Source organism: Pseudochaenichthys georgianus, chromosome 1, assembly GCF_902827115.2.
Source record: "Pseudochaenichthys georgianus chromosome 1, fPseGeo1.2, whole genome shotgun sequence".
NCBI classification, from domain to species: Eukaryota; Metazoa; Chordata; class Actinopteri; order Perciformes; family Channichthyidae; genus Pseudochaenichthys; species Pseudochaenichthys georgianus.
In genome coordinates this window covers 4580232-4608058 of record NC_047503.1, presented here as the reverse complement: position 1 = coordinate 4608058, position 27827 = coordinate 4580232, and the positions used below count along the sequence as shown (strand labels likewise).

Sequence of the window (27827 nt, the reverse complement as noted above, 5' to 3'; positions counted from 1 at the left end):
CTATAAAACACCAGATTATCCTTGTTAATTACACAACATTGATTGGTTTAAATTGTGTGCAATGCTTTTGTATTTTTCCCCTTCGATTCGGAGAAACAAATATTTTTTCGGAGTAAAGGATGGCAGAAGACACTACACTACCCAGAATCCCCAGCTATCGTTTGGACTACACCATGTGCTCTGTTTGACAAACCCCGTTTTTTTCATCATTCATTCCAATGGCTGGCGTCTGTCACGTGATCTTCAAATTTCTCCCTGCAGAAAAAGAAAACATGGCCGAACTTCGTTTTATTCTCGGTGGAAAATGCCTATTTTAAAGTTAGTTTGGCCATTAAAATGTGTTTTGATGTCATTTGATGCGAGAAATATGAGTTGTTATTTCAGATTATGTGTGCAGCGGATGTACATGATCTTTAGTTTGCTAGTTATTACGAAGATTACTTCAGGAAATCGCGACGTTTTCATTGTTACCAAGGTGGTTGCTAGGGACGCTGCTATCGATATTATTTCTGTTATGTTGTGTAACTGTTTAATGGTGTTATCTTTATTGCTACCCCCTTCCCCGTCAATGTATAGTGTTGGTCCACAGCGCAAACATATTAGTTTAACAAAATCTGCATCTAAAGAGAGCCTACGTTATTTCCCCCTGTGCAATTCCAGTCTCACATCTCACAGCACATTGTCATTAACAAATACCGGACACAGACCGAAAACATTTAAAAAAAATATATATTACTTTATTCCGAGTGTGCTTGCTTTTCTCTTTGAAAGTCATCACATAACGGCATTGTAATACACGGTTCGGCTGCATTACATATTACATATCTGCCGTAGTTCTGTATTTATAGCCCTGATGAGAAGACTTCTAGACAAACATGAGGAGCTGAAAACGTGACGTGGACACGCGGTGGACCCGTTCAAATCCAGTTTTGGACAGTCTGCCATGGTTCCATCCCATTTCAAGTGCTGTTCGAGAATCGGCGTGGAGCACACTCTCCAATCACAGAGCTTGAGGACTATCACGGGGTTTGTCAAACAGAGCACATGGTGTAGTCCAAACGATAGCTGGGGATTCTGGGTAGTGTAGTGTCTTCAGTGTTGGGAAAGTTCACTTTCTACATGAACTAGTTCAGTTCACAGTTCACATATTTTAAAATGAACTAGTTCAGTTCATAGTTCATAATTCAAAATGTTGAACTAAAGTTCATGGTTTCAAAAATGAACTAATTTATAGTTTATAGTTCTTTTTTCAATACGTTGCTGCGAGCTATTATTTGTCTCCTGTACGATGTTAATGGGCCATTTCAATGTTTACAATATCCTCAGAGGGCCGTACAAGTTATTGACCTCTGCTTAAAAAAACTAAAATCACAACTCATTCATTTCATTCTGTGCAAAGAAAAAGCAACCTCCTAATCCAGATATCTCACCATGACTCGCGTATGCATGCACGTGCAGGGTGTGGCGTGACCACCAACACAGAAAGATATGGACACAAGATGTGTGCAAATGTATTTAGTTTCCTATCCATGTGAACATGGTTTAAGTGGGGGGGACCTAACCTCCTCTAGAGGGGTCCGGGGGGGCATGCTCCCCTGGGAAGATTTGTTGCACTTTGAGAGCAACATTAGGAGATCTATGGACACATCTCTCAACACCCAAACACAACTGTAAGCAGATTTTCTTTTAATGTATGGATATTTGACAAATCACTCCCCTTTCAAACTGTATTCTTCTTTATTAATAACTGTCATATAGTATTTTATACCTGTTTACTTTATTCTCTTGTTTTTTTTATAACTTTAAAAATGATCATATAAAGATGTGCCTTTACCTCACTGGTTGTAGACAAAGCTTCTTATATTCGTTAGCATAGCTAGCTTACCAGATGCTAATGATAACAACACAGTTATTGACTGTCTGATCAGAATGACAGATGAGCAGATCGCCACTGGGCTTTCAACTAAAGACACAGACACGCAGAAACTGCGGCATGTGTATGGACTTATCGGTACTGCAATTTCTGAAGTGCTGGAGTGGCGTTCTGGTGCTCTCCGTCAGAACTGCACCCCTGTCAGTCGAGACATATACCACGTGATGACACGTTAGGCTCGTGTTGTGTTCAAGGACCCTGACCTTGGCCAGGAAAAACAGGCACTCGCTTGTTTAATTGTTTTGCGGTCTAGATTTCTTTCATTTTTTTATTTTTTGCGTGTGTTTATAAATTACCTCGAGGGCCGTACCAAATTGTCTCGCGGGCCGTATACGGACGGAGGCCGGAGGTTCCCCACCCCTGCCATAGAGTCTCACTCTGAGCAAGTGCTGCTGCAGCTGCTCTCGGCTTCGTCCATACTAATTCATTCATTCATTCATTCAATGCTCGCCGGTTCCGCGGTTCCACATTGTTTGTTGCGAGGAGTCTGATATATTTAGTATATTTATATTTTAGTGCGACAGCCAGGGGTGACAGGCGCGTACGCGTCACAGGCAGCTTGCTGTTGCCAGATTGGGTGGTTTTCCGCATTATTTTGAAGCCTGTTTACGGTGTGTTTTAACTGGGTTTTCGGCTGAAAGGCATATGAAATCTGGCACACTTTTGAACGCCGTTATAATACAGTGCTGAGAATGAACGCACTTTTGAACGCCGTTATACAGCGCTGAGAATGAACGCGTTCTCAATTACGTTCATCTAGCGGAAATACAGTACGTTCAGTTCACGTTCGCCCAAAATATGAACGCGTTCATGAACGATCGTTCATTGAACGCGTTCAGGTACATCACTGAGTGTCTTCTGCCATCCTTTACTCCGAAAAAACATTTGTTTCTCCGAATCGAAGGGGAAAAATACAAAAGCATTGCACACAATTTAAACCAATCAATGTTGTGTAATTAACAAGGATAATCTGGTGTTTTTTAGTCGATGAGTAGTGCAGATATCACTGTAAAATCAATCGACAGTAAGAGGAATACTTACTTCCGGGTGTACAATTCTCCGTTATCCAATGGGAATGGATGCTCACATTGCCTTTAAGGGCAGCCGACACAAACGAATGTCGTGCTTCCATGAGCGTCAAATCCCGACGCAGATGGGAATACATTGCAATCAGTTGAAAGCTATTTGCGTCCCTTTATGACGCTGAAGGAGCCTAGGAGCGTCACAACTGGGCGACTGTGGCTGCGAGGGAGTGCGGTCGTCTTTCAACCAGAAGGTTGTGGGTTCGATCCCAGCCCATGCAGTCAACATGTCGATGTATCCTTGGGCAAGATACTTAACCCTGAGTTGCTCCCGATGGCATGGCCAATGGTGTGTGAATGTGTGTGAATGTTAGTTCCTAGAGTTAGGTACACTGCTCTGTATGAATGGGTGTGAATGGGTGAACGACATGTAGTATGTAAAGCGCTTTGAGGGGTCTTAACGACTGGATAAAGCGCTATATAAGTACAGTCCATTTAACTGGACGCCCCGGACACTGACCAGATGTCGCTCCTGGACGCTTAGGGAATGAGAGTGTGTTGCTATAACTTCTTCATTGTTTACTCCCCTCCCCCATCTGCAGTGTAGGCTTTAGAGCACAGACACATGGAATTGTGCCATTAGAAAATGAGGTCTGCTTTTAACGTCTCTACTTGGTTTGAGAAAACACACCGGGCCATGAACAGTCGCCCCATGATGTGCGTTTCTTCCCAGAGGATGCTCTCATTCAAGGATTAAGCTTGTGGATAAGAGCATGTACTCCTCTTAGTTGGCGGCGTGTAGCAAAGCAGCCTATGGATTCTCCCAGGACTTCCGGCTGCTGATTAAACATCAATACAAAGGATGGGTGGGGTCTGAGAATATCTACACTACTGCCCATCAATGCCCCATACCAATACCAAAAAGATATCTTGCTCAAAGGAAATTAGCTTTTCTACACGCCAGAACCCGTAAATATGTTTAAATCTTTGTCAGACTGATAACTGATGGGTTCTCAGATTGATACCAGTCCTGCTCAATTACCTTTGAGTGCCTTCTGGAATTTGTCTGTAGCGTCAACTGTTGAAACCCAGGCCCGGTTCTACGGGGGTGCATAAGGGTGCATTGCACCCTCAGTTGAGTCGTTATGCACCCTCATTTTAAAAAAAATGAAAAGTGAAAAATATTACATTTTGCCTACTATTACTAACAATAGTAGTAATAATAATAATAATAATAATAATAATAATAAGAAGAAGAAGAAGAAGAAGAAGAAGAAGAAGAAGAAGAAGAAGAATATAGTTGAAATAAAATAAATTGTAATTGTGGTTGAATAGCATTGTCTGCTGCATTTATTTGATCAATTTAAACGGTAAGTAACGTTATTATGTCAGGTGCGCGTGACCGATGCCGCTGCACATTCATCATCTGCAAGGTGCTTACACAGCAGTCAATGATGGATCAGAAAATGGTTAAAACAACCAGCCCTTATCGCCAGCATACACTGCATCTACTGCAGGTAATAACAGTTCAGATCATGGGGACATTACGTTACTGTAACGTCCTCCTGCCCGACTCGCCGGCTTTGCCCGCCTCGCCCACGGAGGCGGAGCAGCCACAGCCGTCTTCGTTACCCCAAACACCGCCACCCTTCGGCGGCCCGCAAGTGCCAGAGGACCTCGGCAAAACAGAGCCTGCCCAGGTATATTTAAAAAAGTACCCAACTCGCCTGTACAGTGGGGTAAGGCGCTCATTTTGCTGCTCATGGTTTCAAAACAGAGATTGGCTGGAATATTCATGTAAAAAAGATGCCATCTTCTGCTATGCATGTAGACATTTCGGTTCAAGTAAGTCAGATGCCTTCACCACAACTGGCTACAACAACTGGCGCCATGCTCTTATAGGCTATGTGATAAGGGACTGGGAAGGCATGATCAAGCAAAGAGCACATAGATCCATAGATCTCTTAATGTTGCTCTCAAAGTGCACCAGATTGATGCTTTTAACGTCAATATTTAAAAACAAATCTTCCCGGGGGAGCATGCCCCCGGACCCCCCCAGAGGAGATGAGGACCCCCATAGAGGGTGTTAGGTACATTCCCCACTTATGAAAATAGCACTTTACCACTGCACCCTCTCTAATCTCAGATGCACCCTTAGTCATTTTGTTCTGGAACCGGGCCTGTTGAAACCTCACACCATTTCAAAAGTTTGGTTAAAAGTCAAAACATTTTTTGTAAAACATGTCAAGATCCTTAAAAAAACAAAGCCTCAAATTTGCAACAGAACCAGAATTGTAGTTCTAAACAATACATTATTAAAAACGACTTCTTCAGGTTGAACTTTAACAGTTGTGAAGACACCTGGGTGTGCCTGAGGGGGATGAATGAGCCTGAGGGGGATGAATGAGGCAAGAGCGGTATCCTGTTGGTTAGAAGTTTTTGAATTGTGAGCTGCCGTTGTCATCTGATGAGTTTAAATATGGTGAGAGGCTGAAAGGATTGTTGGCCACTGCTAAGCTGTCTCCCCCAGCTGAGGTAAAGATGTGGAGAAAGTGAGAGAGAGAGAGAGAGAGAGAGGGAGAGAGAGGGAGGGTGTAGTGTGTGGCTGGGCTGCTGGCCAACAGCTGTGGGCCGTGTGGACAGCTGATTTATTTGAGATTAGTCTGGACGTGCGCCAACTGGGATTCAATCAGGCCATGATGAATGTGCTTTGGCGCTCCGAAGGCTAACTGCTAAACTGACTGCTAACACTCCGTCACAGTGGCCGTCAAGGAGTAACATGTTGGGGTTTCCGGAGGTCCCAGAGGTGTTTTAGTTGTTCAACTTCGGCCAAAGGCTCTGCAGTGGAATACAAGGGACGACCGTGTTTCCTCTTTGCTTTGGATTTGTTCTCGGACTATAAATCGTTGGGATTATAAATACTGAGGGAGATAAACCCTGTTTGTGTACCGTGGAAGTGAGGGGATATTCAGTAGCCATGGCTACATGTGAGTATTTGATGTTGTCTATAGGGTTTGATTTAGAAGAGGAAGAATGAAATGTTATCATGGTGACTGTATGGCTGTAGTCATCCAATGTTGTGCATTTCATAGAATCTAAATGACAGAATGATTTAATGTGCAAAGAGGATGCACTAGAATGGCTTTGAGCTTTCTCTGTTTGGATTAAAACAATATCGTACCGTTTAGATTACATTTTCCCTTCCCCCTCCTCCACTACAGCATTATTTTTAGCCCTCTACAGACTGATATTTTTTATTGTATCACCAACATGAGCATAACACATACAAAATAATATTGATGTGTTAAAGATGTAGAAAAAGCAATAGAATTGACATCAATAGTCCGACGGGCAGGTGCAACATGACCTCTCTGGGGGTTCTGGAGATGGGCACTGGGCTCACAGAAAGTGGATATGTTGGAACAGTCTGTCATGTCTGAGTGATATCTTACATTTGATTAGCTGTAGCAAAGGAAGGAGGAGAAAGGACCGCTTTCCAACATCTGAGCTATAAAAGGTGTTCAACATTTGTTTGGGGTAGATGTTAAAATAAATGTATGTTGTGTGATTTTGTATCAAAGGCATGCCCTATCACTTTTAGGTATTCTATTAATATAATGTCATTCTTTAATACTACTCTAATGCTGCTCTCCTTTCAACCTGTAGGTAATGTGGGTATGCAACCTGTGCCGTAAACAGCAAGAGATTCTCACCAAATCAGGAGAATGGTTTTCGGGGTCGGGGGTGCAGCCTGGGAGCCGGGGCAGCTCCGTGGACATCCCAGCCATTGGAGGTGAGGCCCAGCGGGACAGGAAGCTACTCCGCTCCAGGTCCCAAGCCCCGCCCTCCATCACCAACTCCAACGCAGGTCCGCCGGACGGGACGCAGCCCCCCACCGGTGTCCCTGCTGCCAAGGGGGCGGACACCATGCCCGGCTCCCGGACCCAAAGTGAACCACCGCGAGAAAAGTAAGGCGCTAACAACACGATATTTTACAAATGTACCTATTTGGATGAACATAAAAGGCATTGAGAATGGTAACCATGATTTGTCAAAACCCAGAAAGCTAGGAATGCTTGCTAAATCTGATCTGTTGTTTTTTAATCCCTGGCGTATAAAAAAAAAATAGATCTATGTATTTCCAGCTGAACCATTTGAGACGCTAGGTCACAGATTCTGATCTTGGGACGCTCAATCCATTTTGAGGCAGAGTGATTTTAGAAAGTAGTTTTGTCAGTTAGTAGTTTTATGTGTAGAAAAAGTGACAATGGTTAGTTCTTAGCACAGGATGTTTTCATCTTCAAAGAGCCAAAGGACTTATTGCCATATACAAAGTAACTACAGTGTAGGTTTGGAAATAATACAAACTTAAGTCCCACGCCCAAAACAATGTAACATAATATATACAGTGTGGGACTTAGAACAATAAAACAAGTGACCAATTAAATACAAATGGGTTGGAATACAATGGTGCAGCTTATGTTGCAGACCAATGTGCGAGTAATGCAGATGAAGTCAACTATATACAGAAATAAATAAATACATTTAGCTTAATAATGCTGAGAAAGTGAATTAAATGCGGGAGTCTATACAGTATACATGTGAATAGAATAAGATCTTGTCCAGTGAAATGAAATGAAATACTTATATTTCTCTCCAAAGGCCGGTCAGACTGTATGACATGTTGGTATAATGAATCCTCTTCCCATACAGGAAAAGGCCAGTTTCCCTCCATGAACAGAATGGGAAAGGAGGCATGGGGCGGGGCAGTGGCCGGAGACCTGGAGGGAAGCTGTCCTCTCAGTCATCCCTGGATGAGCGAGTGGTGTCTGGGGAAAGAGGCGACAGACGCTTAGGAGAAGGACGGAGGCTGGAGAAGATCCACTCTCAGGACTACGAGGACGGGGAGGGGAACTTGGGTCGTTCAGAGTCGCACCGGAGACGCCCAGAGGACGAGGAGCAGAGGGAGCGCCAGCGCCGGGAGGAGGAGTTCCAGAACCGTTACCGTAGTGATCCCAACCTGGCACGATACCCTGTGAAACCACAGAAGGAGGAGCAGGAGATGCGCATGCACGCTAAGGTATCCAAGGTCCGCCATGAACGGCGACACAGCGATCTGGCTATCAACGAGGTGGGACTGGGACCTGGGGAAGGAGGAGGGGGACGAGGGGAGGTGCCTGAGAACCGTCTGGCCAGGAGGGGTGGGGAGGGGGACAAGGCCCTCCTGGAGAACCACCGAGCCTACTCTGTGGATAGGACCGTGGGGGTTGGAGGGGGAACTTTGCCTGCAGGAGGTGGAGTGAGATCAGGACCCCAACCTGGGGGACCGGTGCCTCCAGATTGGGGCCCGAACAAAGGCCACCTGGAGCCCGATACAACACGGACACCAAGGGTTAAGGGTGGGGACAACCTGCTGAGGAAGGACTCTCAGAGTTCGGACCAGTCGGAGTCTTTGCGGCCGCCCCCTCCACGGTCATACAAGAGCAAGCGCGGAGTCAACAAGAGGCAGATGTCCATCAGCAGCTCAGAGGAGGAAGGCGGCTCCACGCCCGAGTACACCAGCTGTGAGGACGTGGACATGGAAAGCGTCAGCGAGAAAGGTCAGTCAGACAGATGTGCTCACTCCGCTAGCTTACGGAGCTACATCTATCCACCGCTGTTTGCTGTCGTCCATGTCCTCATATTAGACACTGTTCCTTATATCTGCAGAAGCTGCCTCAGCTCTCTTTGTACCCTCCTCAACAACTCTCAACTCGCTCACATGCTCATTCTGCAGACACGACCCTCATCCTCTCCACCTGCATCATAAATGACCTCATGTTTGGTCTCTGAGGAAGTTGTTTGCTCATCATTCACAAGAGCACTTTCCAGCTCTGCCTGCATCACCCACTGTGTACCCAGTGTAGGGTGGGCAGGGTTAGCGTCACCAGCTAATTGTTGCTGCTTATCGACCCACGGCTGATTCTTTGAAAGATAGAAAGATTAGACGCATGATCAGACAGACACGGTAAGGATAGATTAAAAACATGAAATCATTGTACAACAACATAATAAACCCTTTTTACCCTTTCCCCGTTAACATTTCCCTAACCGTGGCATCTAAAATAGCCTTGTTAGTGGAATTACGATATTGTGTGAAAAAGCATTCTAATTTGTTAGTGTAAAACAAGCGATAGGATGAAGCACCCGCCCAGCACACAGTGAATCACTATCACCGTGTCATCTCCACTGTGCGGTGGCTCCTCCCGGCTCCTCCCAGCACAGCTCTCATCTGTTTGGAGAGTTCCTGTGATTGAGACCAGCAGATTTGTGGATTTAGGTCAGTGGCTCGCATGCTACGTAAAGCCTCGCAAACAGCCAGCTGCACCAGCCAGCCACGGACCACCGGCTGAAATCAAGCTGGGCGGCGGTTGCATGCTGCATCGCAACCGCTGGTTTCTGGATACCTTTGCATGTTTCAGCTCACAGCTGTTAGCGAGGCGATGCTAGCCCGTAGGACGAGCCACGGGACCAGGTCTCAGGTCCAGAGGCAGTGGGTAGAGTGTGCAGTCAGTTTATCCCTCACTAGTCACAGAAAGGGCTGTTCCAGATGTTTTAATCCAGATTACTGTAACTCAGGGACTGGTAATGGGTAGATGGTGTGGATTGGGATTATTAGCTCACTCTTTAGCTAGCTGGGCCTCACCACAGGATGTCTCGTATTGCTCTCCTCTGTGGCATAAAGCAATGGCTGCTGGATAATGTGCCGGATGTTTCTCTATAGATGCATCAAGTTAAGTGACCTGGTCCTTTTTTAGATGTTTCATGAGGTCTGTTTCAATCACGCGTTTAGAATAAATGGCATTTCATTCAATGTTTACATATTGGGTTTGATGTCAGCTGAGTATTTTATTACAAACAAGCTTTCTGCATGAAGAGCTGAGAATAACAGAGGACAAGCACTCAGCAAGAGTCTGTGAGTCTGAGTCAAGAGTGCTTCAGCACTCTGTTCGTTATTGCATTGGCCACCTCACAAAGCACTGGTTTCAAACCAGTTACAACGGCTGTCCATCTGTTCACTGTTGAGATATCCCTTTCTCGTTATTTGGAATCAATGGTAAAACAATCTTAAATATGGTATTACTTGGTGGAAAGCTTAGAACGAAATGTCACCATTCTGAGTAACAGGGTTGCCAATTTGGGGTACCTGGCTGGTGACATTTTGATATCATGGGTTTAATTACACATATGCACTAAATCAGTGGTTCTCAACTGGTCAGGCCTCGGGACCCACTTTTTACTTGGTCAATACATCGCGGCCCAACATTTTGAAGCACTCAAATCTATTCAACAAAAAAACCTGCTGTAATATATGCGCTTTTCAGCATACAATATTAATAGTGTACAGTGCATATATCCCTTATATCCCTTCACAGAACTAAAGTATGCTTTCAAAAAAGGTTTAATGAGATGATGGAATCAAAGCTGAACTATATAAAAAGGCACGCATGCTGAAAACCCAACCCCAGCAGGAGAACATAAACTATGCATTCTGGTACTCTCTGAGAAGAAAATAAATAAATCTATTACTACCCGACATATTAATAATATGTTATGCCATTGTTTGTTTGCGAGAAGAGTAAAGAGGAGATAGTCTGTGTGACTTACTTTAAATGGTGGGTAAGGGTAGATAGCTCCCATTGTTCTGTGACCTGTCAGTCATCAGACCCGGGCCCTTTCTCATTTCTCGAACTCCCCTCCTCGACTCCCCTCCTCGACTCCTATCCTCGATACTTAGTCCCGCCCACAGGAGATGCGAGCGGAGGAGCCGAGGAGGGGAACCGAGGAGAGAGGAGGGGAAGCAGCAGGCGGTTAGAGAAATGAGAACTCCTCTCCTCTGAGCGGTCATTTTAAAGAGACGTCCATTAATGATGACAGAAGGCACAGCAGCCTCTGTCTGATGGACAGATGTGTTCATGATGACTTATATATTTACTTTGATTCATTCACAGTGCGGTATAATGAGACAATAACAGGCTACAGATGCGGACACGCACACACACATATATATGTGTATATATTTATATAAATAAATACAATTTCAGAATCAAACAGAGCACTCTCATAACTCGTAACACTATCAGAGACTGGATATATCCCCCCCCTCTCCCCTTTGGTCGCTACAATAAGGAAAATAAATTACGGGCCAAAAGTTGTATTTACAAGTATTAAAAGTAAGCAGAGGACACCAAACCAACAGACCTGTCTGTCCGCTGCATCTACGCACACACTGTACCACACACACCTACACACTGTACCACACACACACACACACACACACACACACACACACACACACACACACACACACACACACACACACACACACACACACACACACACACACACACACACACACACACACACACGCACATACAGCTCCTAAAACAGGCTACAGCCGTTGTGTATTTTATTGTGAAGCACTGAATGGTTTTAGAAAAATATCGACTCTTTGTTTGTAGATATCTACTAAACTAAAGCAAATAAAGAGAGTAGGCCTGTTATACTGAGCGATATATATTATACACACTGCTCTGCTTTCTGCAAGGACCTCACAGCTGTTCTCTCTGTAAACATCGCGTCGCGATGAAAGCAGTTTCTAAAATAATATCCAGGGGATGCATGCAGAGCTGTCATTGGCTGAGATAAGTCCGGCCGTGCGTCACGACTCTTTGAAACATCTCTGTTCCCGGAAATGCATCCGCGAAGGAGCCGTGGAGGACCCATCAGTGTCTCCTCGGTTAGAGCTCCTCCAGAGAGCCTCCTCGATGCTCGGTCCTCGACGTGCATTTAGAGAAATGGGATGTCCTTCAACATGGCGCGCTAAAATTCATTTCCGGGTCACTACCGGAGGACAGAGGAGTCGAGGAGGGGGATTTGATGAAATGAGAAAGGGCCCGGGGGTCATATTTCATTATTGTTATCTGAAGTTGTAACCATGGAGGGATAAAAAATAGTTCTACCGCAAAGTTATTCTCCGTGGGGACTTCCGGCAACAATCTTGATTCTGATTGGCCAGAAGACTCGAAAAAACATCAGCAAAGATATTTTATTGAGAAGATGATCACTACGTGACAGAAGTTTTCAAAACCGTTTATGGTCTCCGGTACTTCCAGTCAAACGCCGACTGCTTGCACAGCGTTAGAAAATCGGGCCTTCAAAATAAAAGTTTGACTTTCCCCCCAATTTTTTTTTTATTTTTTGTTGTAATTTTTTTTCTTCACTCACACATCCGCGACCCACTCGTCGCGACCCACCAGTTGAGAACCACTGCACTAAATGACTGCTATCGTGTCAGTAGCGGGACCTTAGCATATATATAGGATATACAAATACACAATATTGGACACAGACTATAAAGGGCACAAAGTTTCATTCACTAATGAAAGTCAAACACATGTTTGTTTCCACTGTTGTATTGTGTGTGTATAGGCTTGTCACGATAAGCAATTCATTGACTTATCCTACGATAAATCAAAATGAACTCGATAAAGTTCCATTTACATGAGGATGTGACTAGCAGTTTGAAAGGATGTACTTGAATCATTATTATCTATTATCATTATGTCAGTGGTCTAAAATGGTCATACAACGGTGCCGACAATAATTTCCGGGAAAATGTATCCAACAAAATTAATTATCGTGAGAGGCCTATACATGAAACACACACACAAACAAATCTACAGACTTACTCCAAACTGCCAAATATATTAATTAACACACTCTCATATACTCTTTGACTCTATTGTGGCCTAGTAGAACAATAAGCAGCAGACTTTTACTTTGTATCATTTCTGCTGGATCTTCGATCTGCGCATGCGCAATACGGGTCGGGATCGACCAACCGGTTCCCACTGCTCTGCTGTCTGTTAACGTTGTTAAGAGTGGTGGGGGCGGATCGACAGCTTGAGCAGCTGTCAACTCCACATTATAACCAACCAAAGACGATCGCCGGTTCATCTTGTTTTTGGCGTGAGAATAGTTTGCACAGCGTGAGAGCGTGACATTGAGAGTGAAAGCGTGTGTCACAGGCCAGATGCGTGAGAGTTGGCAACCCTGGAGTACAAGCAGATCCAGCAGTAAACACCTCTTTATTCTATATTGAGACTTGAGAGACATACGAAAGGGCTGACAGGGGTAAATAAAGTTATAATAAAATGTTCAACATACATCTCTGTAGGCTCTCCACCCTCTGAGACCCCTCTCACAATGTCACATTGTTTTTATCCCACCACTCATACATAGACATATCAATTAAAAACACTTAAAGGTGGGGGAGGTAATGTTGGAGGAACCAGCTGGAGTGCGCTAGAATTTGAAAATACACGACCGGAGTAAATCTGCCACTTCCTTCCAGAGCCCCTCCTCCAACACACACGAACGCACACATGACCACGAGATAAGTTTATGCACAGATGGAAGGCTGACAGGCAGGTAGGCCATCCAGTTACTTTAGCCGGGCCAGATGATTGGTCGTGCTTTTTACAGTACTACGGCTTCCACAGATGATATTTTTGTATGTATTTTTTGTCAAAGCACTTCAGATATTCATTGCTATGGCTCAGTGGATAGTGTGCTGGACTTCGAATCAGGGGATAGCAAGTTCGAGTCCCACTGCAGTCAGCATGCCGTTGTGTCCCTGAGACACTTCACCCTATAGCTCCTGTGGGGATTGTCCACAGTACTGAATGTATGTACGTCGCTTTGGATAAAAGCGTCTAACAAGTGACATGGAATGTAATGTTTACAGTGAAACCTGGTGGTAAGTGTTTTATAAAGCAAGCACACATATCTATGTTGTATCAAATGATCAAGTGTCTGTCTTACAGATAAGCATAGGCTTCTTTAATATTGAGCGATGCATACGGTGAAGAGCTATAACAGCAGAATGGGCGGTGTGCACATTCCACTGGATTACAGTCACAGATTGAACTGTCAACATAAAAAAGCTTAATGGCTCCACTCCCCCAAGTCATCATCAAAAGATCGTCATAACAATAAGGCTAAAAAGCCCAGCCACATTCAAAGTGTATACAGCATTAGTTTATTTTATATTTTTGTAAAACAAATCTAAAGTTAAACAGGACATTTACAAGATTCAGAATTTACAACATACCTGACTCATTATGTCAACTATATTAGAAATGCCGTTCACTACACGAGTTTAATGCAGAGCATCGAGCCACTGCGTGCACACAGCTGGGATTACAAGCCATTACAAGACATTTGATTTAAACACGGACATAGGAGGATATTATTGTATCATTTCCAGCAGAAACAGTTGTGTATATGTTCCACACATTCTCCTAGCAGGATCATTGTTAACAGTGTTTACATCGTGGTTCCTGTTTGGACCCACCGGATATACAAGCGTGTCTCTGGGACTTTCATGACAGCAGGTCTGACTCTGTGGAAATAGAAACAGAGAGTGATCCAGGTCATTGGCTCTCTTCTGTGGTGTAGAGAAGAGCACTAGGGTGATACTGGTTCCTAGAACATGGGAGAAGACGTCTGCTGTTGGGATGACACTGTCCTCGTGCATTTTAGCCTCTATTGTGGGTTGTGAGTATGTGTGTGTGTGTGTGTGTGTGTGTGTGTGTGTGTGTGTGTGTGTGTGTGTGTGTGTGTGTGTGTGTGTGTGTGTGTGTGTGTGTGTGTGTGTGTGTGTGTGTGTGTGTGTGTGTGTGTGTGTGTGTGTGTGTGTGTGTGTGTGTGTGTGTGTGTGTGTGTGTGTACTAGCATTACTATACTTGTGGGGACCTACATCTGTTTATATAGTCACGTGTGGGGACTCGCCTCCCTTATGGGGACAAATGGGAGGTCCCCATGAGGGGGATCATTAATTTTAGGGTGAAGACTTAGTTAGGATTAAGGTTAGGGTAAGGTTAAGGTTAAGGGTTAGGGTTAGGGTTAGGCATGTGTTGGTTATGGTTAAGGTTAGGATAAGTCTCTAGGAAATGCATGTAAGTCAATGTAATGTCCCCTGAAGTGATGGGTGGGTGGGTTTGTGTTTGAGATATTCCTACATTTGCCAAAATGAGTATGATTTGAGTTGAACTGTAGTGTTCCGTATGTACTGATGCATTGAAGTGGAAACAGGTTTTCTTTTCGGAGCAAACCTAGTTTTTATTTACATTGTAACATGCTTTTATAATTTTTGGAGAAATCTTGTCCGTCCACAATGAAGTGTGTCACTGAAGTTGACGACAGGGAGGCCATTGCTTTAACTGGACATTATAACAGTATATTAGCTGCCTTGCAAAGTAACACGTGTTAACGTGGATTGTGATCAATACAGTTATTACACATTTTTACATTGGTGTGGGGATTTTGCACCAATGTTTGCCGCTGTTAAGAATAACAGTTTGGTGGATTTCGACGTTTTAATGTAATTTTATTCCACTGTTGTTCATTCCACTTTCTGCCAGAAAAAGAAATAGATCTTCATTATAAAAACATGTTAAGTCTTCAGACCTTAGCCTAGGGCTGCCCTTGACTAAAGATGAATCTGCGCAGACATGTTATTAATATTATTTATTTGTTCGCACAAAATGGTTACAGTTTCAAAGGCTGAGCAAGATCGTTATTATAACATCAAAGGAATACTTTTTGCAAATCGCGGATCTCTGGGCGAAACAGTCCGACACGGCTGACATTCTGTTTCTTCGTTTTTCTTGATGCAGGCCAAAGTCGGAGCGCCGGAAAAAACCAAAACCTTGGTGAATGTCACCTCATTTGCAGATGTGCCGATGACAGTAAATAGGGCGAACATTGGACGATGCCGATGTCTGGCATCGTCTGTATCGGTGCATCCATAGTTTTTAACAATCCCCAAGGAACACGCTGTTTGTTGCAGCAAAAGTGGCCAAACGGAGGTGCTAAAACGTATGTCAGTTACGTGCCGTCATAGGGCCAGACGTACTCTTCAGCGTGTGTTAACCACAGATCCTGTTTCAGGTGTCTAACCGCAACCACAGGTTAAAAAAAGACTCTGACTTAGAGACGAGGAAACCGGAAGCTATACAATTCTAATTCATTACCGGGTCTTAGGACTCATTCCTGTACCGCTCTATAGAAGGGGGACAGACCTCCAGGATGTATTCCATATTGTGGCCTCTACCAAAATCAGAATTTGCTTTATTGACAAGGGCACTTCCTGTTTGTAGCTCGTCCGCGACTACAACGCTGCTCAGCTGCAGGGCTCTCAGTTTTGCCACTGGTGGCTGCCAGCTATATTGCACAATAGCACTTATGTACTGATACCACATATGCTGTATGTATTGACTGTGGATACTAGGGGTGTAACGGTACACGTACCCGTACCGAAATTATTCGGTACGGGCCCTTCGGTTCGGTACACGTGTGTACCGAAGTGTACCGAACGAATATAACGTTAAACGTAAAAAATTGAGAAAGTGAACAACTTCTTGGAAGTAATCTCAGGTGCTGCGTCGCAGCATTCAGAGTAATTTCCTCACATTGGGCTCATCGGGTTATAGAGCGAGCAAGTCATTTCATTGGATGAGAGGCCATGCTATGAGAGCTGGTCAGAGGGATGCGTTCAAATTTAGTCGGTAATTTGAGGAACTGTCGAAAATTAATGGCGAACGCAGATAAAGTTGAGCTCGAAAATCCTCCAGCATCATTGAAGTCTCCGGTTTGGGAACATTTTGGTTTCGCAGTTACGAACAAGGATGACGGACAAAGACAGGTGGACCGAACCAAAGCTGTTTGTCGGCATTGTTCAACTAAAATTAATTACGCGGCTGGCAATACATCAAACTTGCACACTCTTGAAAAGGCATCACCCGAACGTGAATATAACCGGTACCAAAAGAAAAAAGACTGAAGTGCAAACCCAACTCCCGCTAGCATTTAGCCTCCACCACTCGCAAAAAGTTCAGACCGAGCCAAAGCTATTACAAACGGCAAATATCCTTATGTTGCCATGGTAGCAAAGCGCTACCTGGCTGTGTCTGCTACCTCTGTCCCTAGCGAGAGGGTGTTCTCCACAGCAGGAGACATTGCTAGTGCCAGCAGATCTGCCCTTTCAGCAGCCATGTGGACAAGTTCATCTTTCTTTAAACAAACATGAAAATACAATGACAAGCAAGTCCTAATGTCAAGCTGGCTGCTTAGGTACTACAGTACAGTACAGTACAGTTCAGATACAGATTATTTCAGTTCATCGAAATGCTGCACCTTAATGTTCATTTGATTATATTTTGTATTTATTTGAGTGAATATTCACAGTTTAATAATAATAAAAAAATATATATGTTTTGTTTTGTGAAAAAAAATTCTGCTGTACCGAAAACGTACCGAACCGAACCGTGACCAAAAAACCGAGGTACGTACCGAACCGAAATGTTTGTGAACCGTTACACCCCTAGTGGATACATGTGAACAACTATTTTATCTATGGCTAGATATATCATTTAACTAATCCCACCATTCAGCTATGTACATGGATATAACCTGATGTAGGGTTGTCAGCCTGGTTTGTTTATAAGCCTGATTTCCCAAGTATCTTATAGTTATAATTAGTGTTTATTAAAGGGCCCATGTCACGCTTCTCCGGTTCTGACCCGTCCCCGTGTGTTCTGAAGGTCTTTCTGCATGTAAACGGTCTGCAGAGTCAAACCCTCAAAGTGCACCCTGTAGCGAGTACAACTCTAACACAGAACAGACCTGCCTGCTGCCCCAGAACGCCTCGTTGGACATTTCTCTTCTTCCATTGTTTGCTTCTTCCTGGTCACAGTGACGTAACAGCTCCACACTCACTCGGCCTTATCTTTTCTCTCTGTGAATCTCCATACACAGCCTGGCTGTGAGTGTGTGTGTGTGTGTGTGTGTGTGTGTGTGTGTGTGTGTGTGTGTGTGTGTGTGTGTGTGTGTGTGTGTGTGTGTGTGTGTGTGTGTGTGTGTGTGTGTGTGTGTGTGTGTGTGTGTGTGTGTGTGTGTGTGTGTGTGTGTGTGTGTGTGTGTGTGTGTGTGTGTGTGTGCTCAGGCTGAGTTCCGCGCTGTCTCGCAGACCCCACGCAGCAACCAGGAAACGACACCAGTAACCCAGCTCACACTGTCCGCTCCTCGAGCCCCACTGGGCGGAGCAGCGAGCCCCGCAACGTCCTGCCAACACGGCACCCAGACCCCACGCAGCATTCTCCTCTGTTGGTCATGACTGGTGTCCTTTCCTGGTTGCTAACTAACGCCATTGTAACACATACACACTGATGTTCCGCTGTAACGTGGTGGACTCATCAGAACAGAGTGGGCGAGCTGACCAATCAGAGCACAGTGGGCTCATAGGGAGGGGGGGCAGGAGCTCCAACAAGCCGTGTAGGACAGACTACACAGAGATGCTGTGAGAAACCAATGTGAGTTTGGAACATTGAACAATTTAAATATATTCTAGTAGACCTCAACAATGGAATTATGATCAGTAGAAATGGCCATGACATGGGACCTTTAAATGAAACCAGTCCACTTTGTTTCCCACAAATGTATTCATATTTGCAACCCCAGAAAAAATAATAATAAACACAATAAATAAAATAACCTGTATGGTAAATGCTAGCTTTGTTGAGTTTATTCATTTCAGTGATGATGATAAAAATAGCAATATATACCTGCAAGGAGCGGATGCTTTCACGCAGCATCAGTTGGAAGAAGAGCAGCACATATTTTGTAATCTGCCCAGCATGTTCTTTCTCCAAAACCAAAAGCCCTGACTCAGCATTTCAAACTGTGGAGTCAGCATTTATCCTCTCAAGCATTCTCCGTGGATTTTCAGATGTCAGATTAGCAGCACTGGAGCCATGTCTTCTCATACTAGTTCAGATTTGATCATTTAAACATTTAAAATCCAAAAAAGGACAAATATTAACAATATGACAAAGAAAAAGGACAACAGTGCAGTAAATCATACATTTACTGCATGTGCACTATATCAGAATTTAGAAGTGGAAGAGCTGTGCACTTTTAAAGATGTAGCATTATACAGAGAAAGGAAAAATATACAGAATAATTTTTACAGTATGGTGTACAAGGGTTTGATCCTGACGGAGCGCAGCCTTCGTGCCAGGTGAAAACCTTTTAGTAACCTTGAATATGAAGTTCTTCAGAGTGCTTTAAATCCCAGTCTGATGTCATCTACTGTTGTTTTAGTCCTGTGGTGGAAGAGTGGCCATAAATCTCACAGGCTTCTTTGGTCTGTTCCACTTGAGCCCACCATCTGTCCGTGTTAATGAGAGTGGGGATACTCTCTCAGTCACTGGTGTCTTTGTCCACCGCCAGGCTCTGGCATGAGTTATGGACAGGCACACAAGCAGTGAATCAGTAGATTTTTAATACAAGTTTACTTTAATGCAATTTGTATGGGCTTTTCATAGTAGCACGTTTGCCTTTTGAGTCTTTTTACTCCATTTAACAATATGTACAAAGGAGGATTGCATTTTAAGGAGGTATAATAGGGAAGCAAAATATATATATTTCTGTATCACTCAAGGATATTGTTGGTAGGTTAAAAGAGTGTAGAGGTAGACACATCCGCTTTTAAATGTAGATATGATTTATATATTTGTATTAGTGCTTTATTTGATGTGAACATAAAGTGATTTTGCAAATCATTTCCTTTATTTTTTTTAAATTCTACCAGCAGTTTGTTGTCTTGAGCAATATACTTCAAGCAGCAAAAAAGCAGAGTTGTTTACGTATTAATATCTGTTTATTTATCTTTTACCAACCGAGTAACCTTGTGGAATTGGTATAATAGGTAAGTAAAAAGCCCAAGGATTTCTTATGCAGATATATGCTCCATACATAACATCATTGGATTTTATAAAGATATTTTTTGACTTATTTTAAGTGTATTTTCCTATTTGCATATTCCACCAAGATTTGAAAAAAGTAAAAATACAAAAACTGAAGACAAAAATGAAAATGGACAAACAGTCTCTCAGCGTTTAATGTTAGCTTCAGTTAGCAGTTAGTGTTACTTTAGTAACACATATTCTGCACATAAACTGTAAACTCTAAATCACAAGAACAAGAGGTAGAGCACATCAAAAAGTATTTTATCAATCAAATATGACTGCGAAATAGTTGGGTTAGGGTTGGTTAAGTCCTACTTCCCATTGGAAGTTGCACCGCTCACCAAGTTCAAGAAGTGCAAGAAGCAAGAAGCTGTTATTTCAAGGTTTAATTGAAATATTAAAACATATATGTGTCAAGGTGGTGTCAAGGTGATGACTACATCTTTAGCCATCCCATACTATGTTTAAGGAAATGACCCGGTTAGGAAAGCGGTTTATCCTTGATTGTTGAGTGTGATGGCTACTGGTACAAAGGATTGTCCAAGACACTTTGACGAAGGGATGAGTCCTTGGCTGAATTTGCTCCTCGTCCTCACTAGCTCTGCATGGATGGAGTGGGAGGGGTTTTCCATGATGCGTCCATCTTTCTCTTTCCGCTCCACCACTTTCTTCAGATTATCCAATTGAAGTCCAACGACAGAGCTAGCCTTCTTCCGGACTTGTTCATCCCGTCGTCATCATCACCCCAAACTGTGTCAATATCTTTCAGGCCAAATAACGCCTCCTTCTCTTTCTCTGTGCAGGTGACTGGGACTGTCATTCTCTAGATCCTACAGTGTGGCATGTAAGTTTCAGCAAAAACATTACAAATTATGAACATAAATAAACTGCCTCAGTCCTGAGTTCTTACTGTTACTCATGTACAGAACCAAAGGAAAGCAAATGTTGATACAAATGAAATCCAAACAATACAAAATTAACCAATGACTTAAAACATTTGCTTTCCTCCTCTCTCTTCTCCTTATGTCTTTCCATACCCCCCTTCACAATGCCTCATAACGTTTCCTGTAGCATCCAGTTACATGGCAGCCATCCAAAGAGGGTGACCACCTGATCGGACGCATCACACTGAGCAAGAGATCGGCAATGCCCCGTGAGCCTGGCTCTCTCCTCGGCCTGAAAGTAAGCATAGAATTGATCACATTCACACCTGAATCTTGCTTGTAAATACCTTATTTGTTTTTCTTAGTGCTAGATTAGTTATAATTGGAAAAAGTAACATTTGAAAATCTGTTAGCTGGATGTCGTGCTTGGCAAGACAAATTAAAAGAGTTTTCCATGAAAGCAAATGTGTATGTTAAGCAATTACTGAATCCTGCAGAGAACTGGAGACATAGACTAATATTCTTATGCTCTCCTTTCTCCCAAGGTGGTAGGAGGGAAGATGACAGAGATGGGGAGACTCGGGGCCTTCATCACCAAAGTCAAGAAAGGCAGCCTTGCAGATGTTGTTGGACACCTACGAGCGGGTGCGAACATATTGTTGTTATGCAGCTGCTTTTGTACCTTATGTAGGGTATCAAGTCAAGGTTATATAATTCATATTTATCCAGGAGTGGACACCAACAATGGTTCATTGTCAACAGACACGCAGTCTGTGGGTTGACATTGTTAGCCATTGCTGAGAACCCCTATCTTACTCAGAATCGTGATTAGAATCGTGTTGTAGCCTAACGTACAGAGTGCAGAGGTTACAGGACAACCCATTGCTGTGAGTTTTGACACGTCTTGAAGCCATCACCACATATCAGAGATGCTCACAAGCCCTTTTATTCAAGTCCAAGTCAAGTTTCAAGTCTTAAAACTAGTATCAAAGTCAAGTATCAAGTCTTTGAGGGTCAATGCCAAGACGAGTCTCAAGTCTTTGAGCTACATTCAAAATCAACTCTTCAGTCTTTGAGGTAGACTGTAGGTCAAGTATCAAGCTTTTGAGCTACAGTCTAAGTCTTCAAGTCTTTGAGTTAGGTTACAAGTCAGGTTTTAAGTATTTTAGCTTGAGTCCAAGTCAAGTGTCTTGCAGGGTCATGTCCAAGTCAAGTCTCAGGGTTTTGAGCTAGAGTCCAAGTCTAGTCTCAAGTATTTGAGTGGCAAGTCAAAATCAGCTTTCAAGTCTTCAAGTCAAGCCTCAAGTACTTAAGCTTGATTTCAGGTCAAGTCTCTGTGCTTTTATCTGCAGTCCAAGTCAATCGCTAAAATATTTGAGCTATACTCCACGTCAAGTCTGAAGCTAGAATTCAATCCAAGTCAGGAAGTCTTAAAACTAAAGTCCATATCAAGTTTCAAGTCTTTGAGCAGTAAGCCCCAATCTACTCTTAAGTCTTTCAGCTAGATTCCAAGTCAATTATTGAGTCTTGAAGCTACAGTCCAAGAAAAGTCTAAAGTCTTTGAGGGTCAGGTCCAAATCAGGTCTCAGTTCTTTGAGCTAGCATCCAAGTCAAGTTGCAGGTATTTTAAGGTAAATTCCAAGTCGAGCCTGAAGTCGTTGAACTACAGTCCAGATCAAGTCTTAAGTCTTTGATCTAAAGTCCAAGTAAAGTTCCAAGTATTGGAACTACAGTTTGAGTCAAGTCTTTGAGCTAGAGACCTCTTACAGGACTCTTCAACCAAACTTGAATCCCCATCTGTGTTATTTATGTATAGAACCATGAACACAATACATTTCACAGTGTCTTGTATGTATCTTTTTTAATTCAAACTAAGTATGTCAACCTAAAATCAAAAGTGAGAAGAATTTCAATCCCTTTTGCCTTTAAGTTATACAATTCTCTGTTATGACATGGATGTAGCCTCATGCTGAATCATCATTCTGTATGTTGGCCATCTTGGTTCCAGGTGATGAGGTGTTGCAGTGGAATGGAAAGTCGTTGCCGGGAGCAACAAAGAAAGAAGTGTACAACATTATCCTTGAATCCAAGGCTGAACCTCAAGTGGAAATAGTTGTTTCAAGGCCTATAGGGTAAGATTATCATCACAACATGTAATAACTATCATTAAAGTACTTGAGTGACTGCAATAACAGACACTTTTTAAAAATGTTTCTTCCTTTATCTCAAAGCTCTATCAACCGAATTATGTCCAAAAACTTCTTGAGAAAAGTGTATAGAGCCTATCAGTAAGTAGTGTTGGGTGGAGCCCTATGTTGGAGCCCCTTTCCTTCATGCCTTCCCTGACATCCTGAAATCAGAAAGATAAATCACTTTTTCAACATATCATACCCAAATGACCCAGTGTGTTTAACATGTGAATGCCTATTTGCTCGACCTTCTTCTACCATTGTGTGTTCCTTAAATCGTATCCCTTCATTTTCCAAAGATGTATGTAAAGTCCTAACTGTGTTTTTCCATTGCAATTATGTTTATTCTGTGTATTTGAAATTGGAGAATTCACTGGGTCTTTTATTCACTTTTTGCAGCGACATCCCAAGAATCCCAGAGTCCTCCCACCCTCCTCTAGAATCTAGTAAGTGTTAATATGAGCTGTATGATCTTTAATGACATCAAATGAAACGATAGTTACGTATGTAACTACGGTTCTATGAATTCCTAACTATGAATTCTGGATGATGGCCAGAGGCAGTGCTTAACACTGGATGTTATCCATCTCGTGCATGCGCAGGTCAAGTATTAAAATCAACAAAGTCACACGTGACCTGGGGTGACGTAGGGCAGCCCGCTCATATCAGCCCAGGTCACTGTCAGAGATGTCCCAATGGTATCTTCTCGCCAAGATTCCGATTGACAGAGAACTCCGGCGGTCGTCCAGAATTAATAGAACCATAGTTACATACGCAACTATCGTTCTATTTCCTTCTTACTGACTGCCAGAGGCAGTGCTTAACACTGGATGACTATTACAAACATAGTCACGACTAGGGGTGTAACGGCTCACAGAAGTCACGGTTCGGTTCGTACCTCGGTTTGGGGGTCACGGTTCGGTACGGGTTCGGTACGGGTTCGGTACGGGTTCGGTACAACAAGGAAAAGCAAAAAAAAGTCCCAAATGCATAATTATTTTTGCTGTTATTTATTTGTAACAGTAGTGCAAGTTTTGGTATGAAAATAAGGAACTCTAACATTTGGAATCATTAACTCTATTACACAGTTAAAAACAAACCACAAACAGTAACACACACACACACACACACACACACACACACACACACACACACACACACACACACACACACACACACACACACACACACACACACACACACACACACACACTCAGATGGTCATATTATTTATAATGGCTGATGTCAAACTAAAAGGTTAAATAAGCTGTACAACTAAAAAGAATGTCTTGAAAATATTAAAATAAATAATAAGAAAGTGTTTCAATCACAATCAATAAAAGGCAATACAGAACTGTATAACATCTCCTGATGTCAAAATATAAAACAAATACAATGATAAAATCTGTACCTTTAGGAGCAATGTCTAACATGTGTAATTAACTTGTGAGTGTGTGAGGCCATTACGCCTAAATAAAGGTACTCGAGCTTTACTCTATTTTCAAGTTGTTCTTCAGAAAGATGAGTTAGTCTACGTTGTCAGCAGTGAGGGCAGATCTGTTGGCGGTAACTATGTCACCTGCCGTCGAGGAAACGCTCTCGCTGGGGACTGAGACTGACTCGGATGTGATTGAGCCTGTTTGACGGGTTACCACCAGCATACCACACCGCTGTCGAACAACGCCGACACACCGTCCTCGTCCGATCCACAACTCGCACCCCATCATTGTTGTAGTCCACAGGGAACCCCAAATGTTCCCACACACCTGATTTAAAAGAAGCAGGTGGTCTTCTAGCTCCTGTGTGTTGTGTGAACTCGCCATAGCAACTAACTTTTCTTCTTCATGTATTGTGTTCGTTTTGTTGTGTTTTGTTCTTGTTCTTCATTTGTTATTTACGGGCGGCTGGCTTTTAGGCGCAATACCGCCCCCTGGATTATATATAGTGTAATACTGCCCTGAGTGACAGACTTTTTCCCCACTCGTAAAAAAAGGCGTATTCGCCGTGTGACTGCATGTGCCGAACCGCGACGTCCGAACCGCGACGTCCGAACCGTGACGGTACGGGACGAATACGGATACCGTTACACCCCTAGTTACGACGAATCCAGTATCCACGTTCTGCAAGCCTGAGGAGTCATACGTTGCTTCCTCTATGACCTGATTTAAGTGGGCCGAAGGCAGCCTCTTTGATGAAAAATATGTGTTAGGCCCTGTTCCACCTGAGTACCAGCCTATGCACGTTTCACTCGCTGACAAGGCGTGAAGCTCACTCATACGCTTGGCTGATGCCATCGCTAAATTAAAAGCGGCCTTTGCCGAAAGCCATTTAAGCTCTGCCTGCTCCAGAGGTTCAAAGGGTGGGGAAAGGAGGGCTTCCAGGACCAAGTCCCGTCTCCTGGGCAGGCACCATGGATCTCCTTCCAGTAGCCTGTACATCGCTGGAAACCAGAGTTTGGCCAGTTTGGGGCACCCAACAGAAGCCTGTGGTTGCCTCGGTGAACCCTGTGTAGAGTTGCCCCTATCAGCGGAAACGGTGGAAATGCATAAAGGGGCCAATCTGGCCATGGATGCGCCGGTCCCAATGGGCTGGTTGTCTCCATCAGTGAGAACCAGAGAGGGAGATAAAAGGTTACTTCTGAGCAAAAGCACTCACCAGAAAAGAAGCTCCCCAGACTCATACTAGAGTCTGGAGCTTAACTGTAAACAAAAAATGACCCTAACCCTAACCTACTGGGGCTTTACCATGGCGGGGCTCTTTGGTGTAATAGTTCTCTCAACTATCACTCTATATAGGCGGGGCTGGCTATGTGACTTTGTTGATATTAAATACACGACCTGCGCATGCGTGAGATGGATACAATCCAGTGTTAAGCAGTAAGAATGAAATTGAACCTTATTTTTCGAGTACAAAAAAGGAAACACTTTTTAACTATGGGTTGAGAAACAGGCCAAATGTGACCGTTGGACGACAAGAAGGTTGTGCTTTCTCTGTGCTTTCTAACAACAACTGTCATCTATAACAGCAGGCTCCAGTTCCTTTGAGTCGCAAAAGATGGACCGACCCTCTATATCGGTGATGTCCCCGACCAGCCCTGGGACCCTCAGAGACCTTCCTGTAGTACTGCCTGGACAGCTCTCTGTGAGTATCTGAAAGAGCAGCAGGGATGGGAGGAGTTACTTTAAAAATGTATTCCATTACAATTTAGGGCTGCAACAAACGACTAATTTGATAATCGATTAATCTGTCGAGTATTTCTACGATGAATCGATGAATTGGATCAAAAACGCGACAAAAAAAACGTTTTCTATTATTTTATTCAGACAACTGCGTTTCCAAATTGACAACATCAACAACCCAAATGGAGGCTATAAAACATATGCAAAGGCTATAACAGCTTGTTTTGAACAACAAATATATCTCTTTAGGTTGCTCCAACAAAAACAATGTTCTCTCAAATGATCAACAATGATAACTGACCTAACTGTTTTAAAAAGAAAATGCTTTAATGGACCTGAGCTGTTATAAATGATAATACATTATACAACATTTTATATTATAAAAAAATTATAATAAAATTGTGAATCACAAACAAAAAGTGTTAACAGGCTTTGCTACAACAAATAGGTAGACTGTCTCCGCAGTTACAGTTTCTCACACACATACATACGGCACACAGTGTCTCAACCCAACCTGTTTTCCGCAAATGTGCAAACAATAAATTGGCATAGTTTAAATAAATTAAAATAAGCCAAGTTAGTCGTTAGTTTGTTTAGTATTTGGCCGTGTAATAAACCGGATCATGTGCAGCGAGCCGGTCATTATTGAAGAAAAAAAACACCGACAGTGTGATCACAGAGACTGTCATCGATTTGAATCGATTAAGTCGATTAGTTGTTGCACCCCTATTACAATTACTAGTTACCTGAAAACTATGTAGCCAGTTCCCTAATCTCCAAATCAACATATAAACCTGATTACTTTCTCTAACCTTTGGATTATCTCAATATCAAATGCAATGCAAAATAATCCAAGAGAAAAGAGAAATATCAATATGAGGTTTTTTGTACTTCAATGTATTATGTAAGACAACATAACAATGTGTCTCTATGAAAGAATGCACCACGATATTACATTGTAATCCTCCTAGCAATTTCTAAACGTTTAGGAATGTAACTGTACTCTGATTACATTTTGTTTTTATTTAACTGTAACGGAATCCAAGTACCTCTTTTATTTGTATCTAGCTAACGTTATCCCTACCTGAATATGAAGTATGGGTTTCATGCGTTTGCATACTTGCTGTATACGTACAGGATAGAGGCTTACGGTCTTCACGCGTTTACAGGTTAAGCTGTGGTACGACAAAGTGGGCCATCAATTGATCGTCAACGTCCTTCAAGCCATAGACCTGCCAACCCGACCAGACGGACGACCTCGGAACCCCTATGTCAAGATGTACTTCCTGCCTGATAGGAGGTAGGTACTTTATATACATTGTCTTTAGTGTGAAGGTCCATCTCCCATGTGCAGTCCACCAGTTATTACTAGTGCTGTCATTGTTAACGTTTGCCATTAATTTGAACTTTACTATGTTAAAGAAAACGCAAATTGATTAGATTACTTTTTTTTATTATTATTATTACTTTTGACCCCAACTGCCTCTCGTAATTCTAGCATTGATGTTTACCATGAAATGGAAGGCAGTGAAAAAGCAAAATGACAATTGTCAGACTTGATATAATAAACAAAAGAAACATTTCTGATTTCTCTTTTTCCAGTTTGTCATGCATTTCTTTAATATAACACCACACTTTACAACAAGTTAATATTAGTATTAAAAACTGATTATTATTTTGATTAACGCGATTACATTTTGTAATTGATGGAGACCACTAGTAATTACTCACATGACATACGAGCATCATAAAAGACAGAAGGAATAT

The 27827-nt window shown here is 42.9% G+C and overlaps 1 protein-coding gene across 1 annotated transcript in view; it reads left to right on the top strand.

Annotated features, from left to right (window-relative positions):
- rims1b (regulating synaptic membrane exocytosis 1b) overlaps positions 1-27827 on the top strand; it is a 94577-nt gene that overhangs the window by 46735 nt on the left and 20015 nt on the right. The window contains exons 3-12 of the mRNA XM_071203500.1: positions 6622-6923; positions 7669-8555; positions 20612-20652; positions 20880-20990; positions 21238-21337; positions 22701-22824; positions 22924-22980; positions 23281-23327; positions 25907-26022; positions 27230-27360. Of these exons, the coding sequence (XP_071059601.1) occupies positions 6622-6923; positions 7669-8555; positions 20612-20652; positions 20880-20990; positions 21238-21337; positions 22701-22824; positions 22924-22980; positions 23281-23327; positions 25907-26022; positions 27230-27360 (1916 nt within the window). The remainder of the gene's footprint in view (positions 1-6621; positions 6924-7668; positions 8556-20611; positions 20653-20879; positions 20991-21237; positions 21338-22700; positions 22825-22923; positions 22981-23280; positions 23328-25906; positions 26023-27229; positions 27361-27827) is intronic.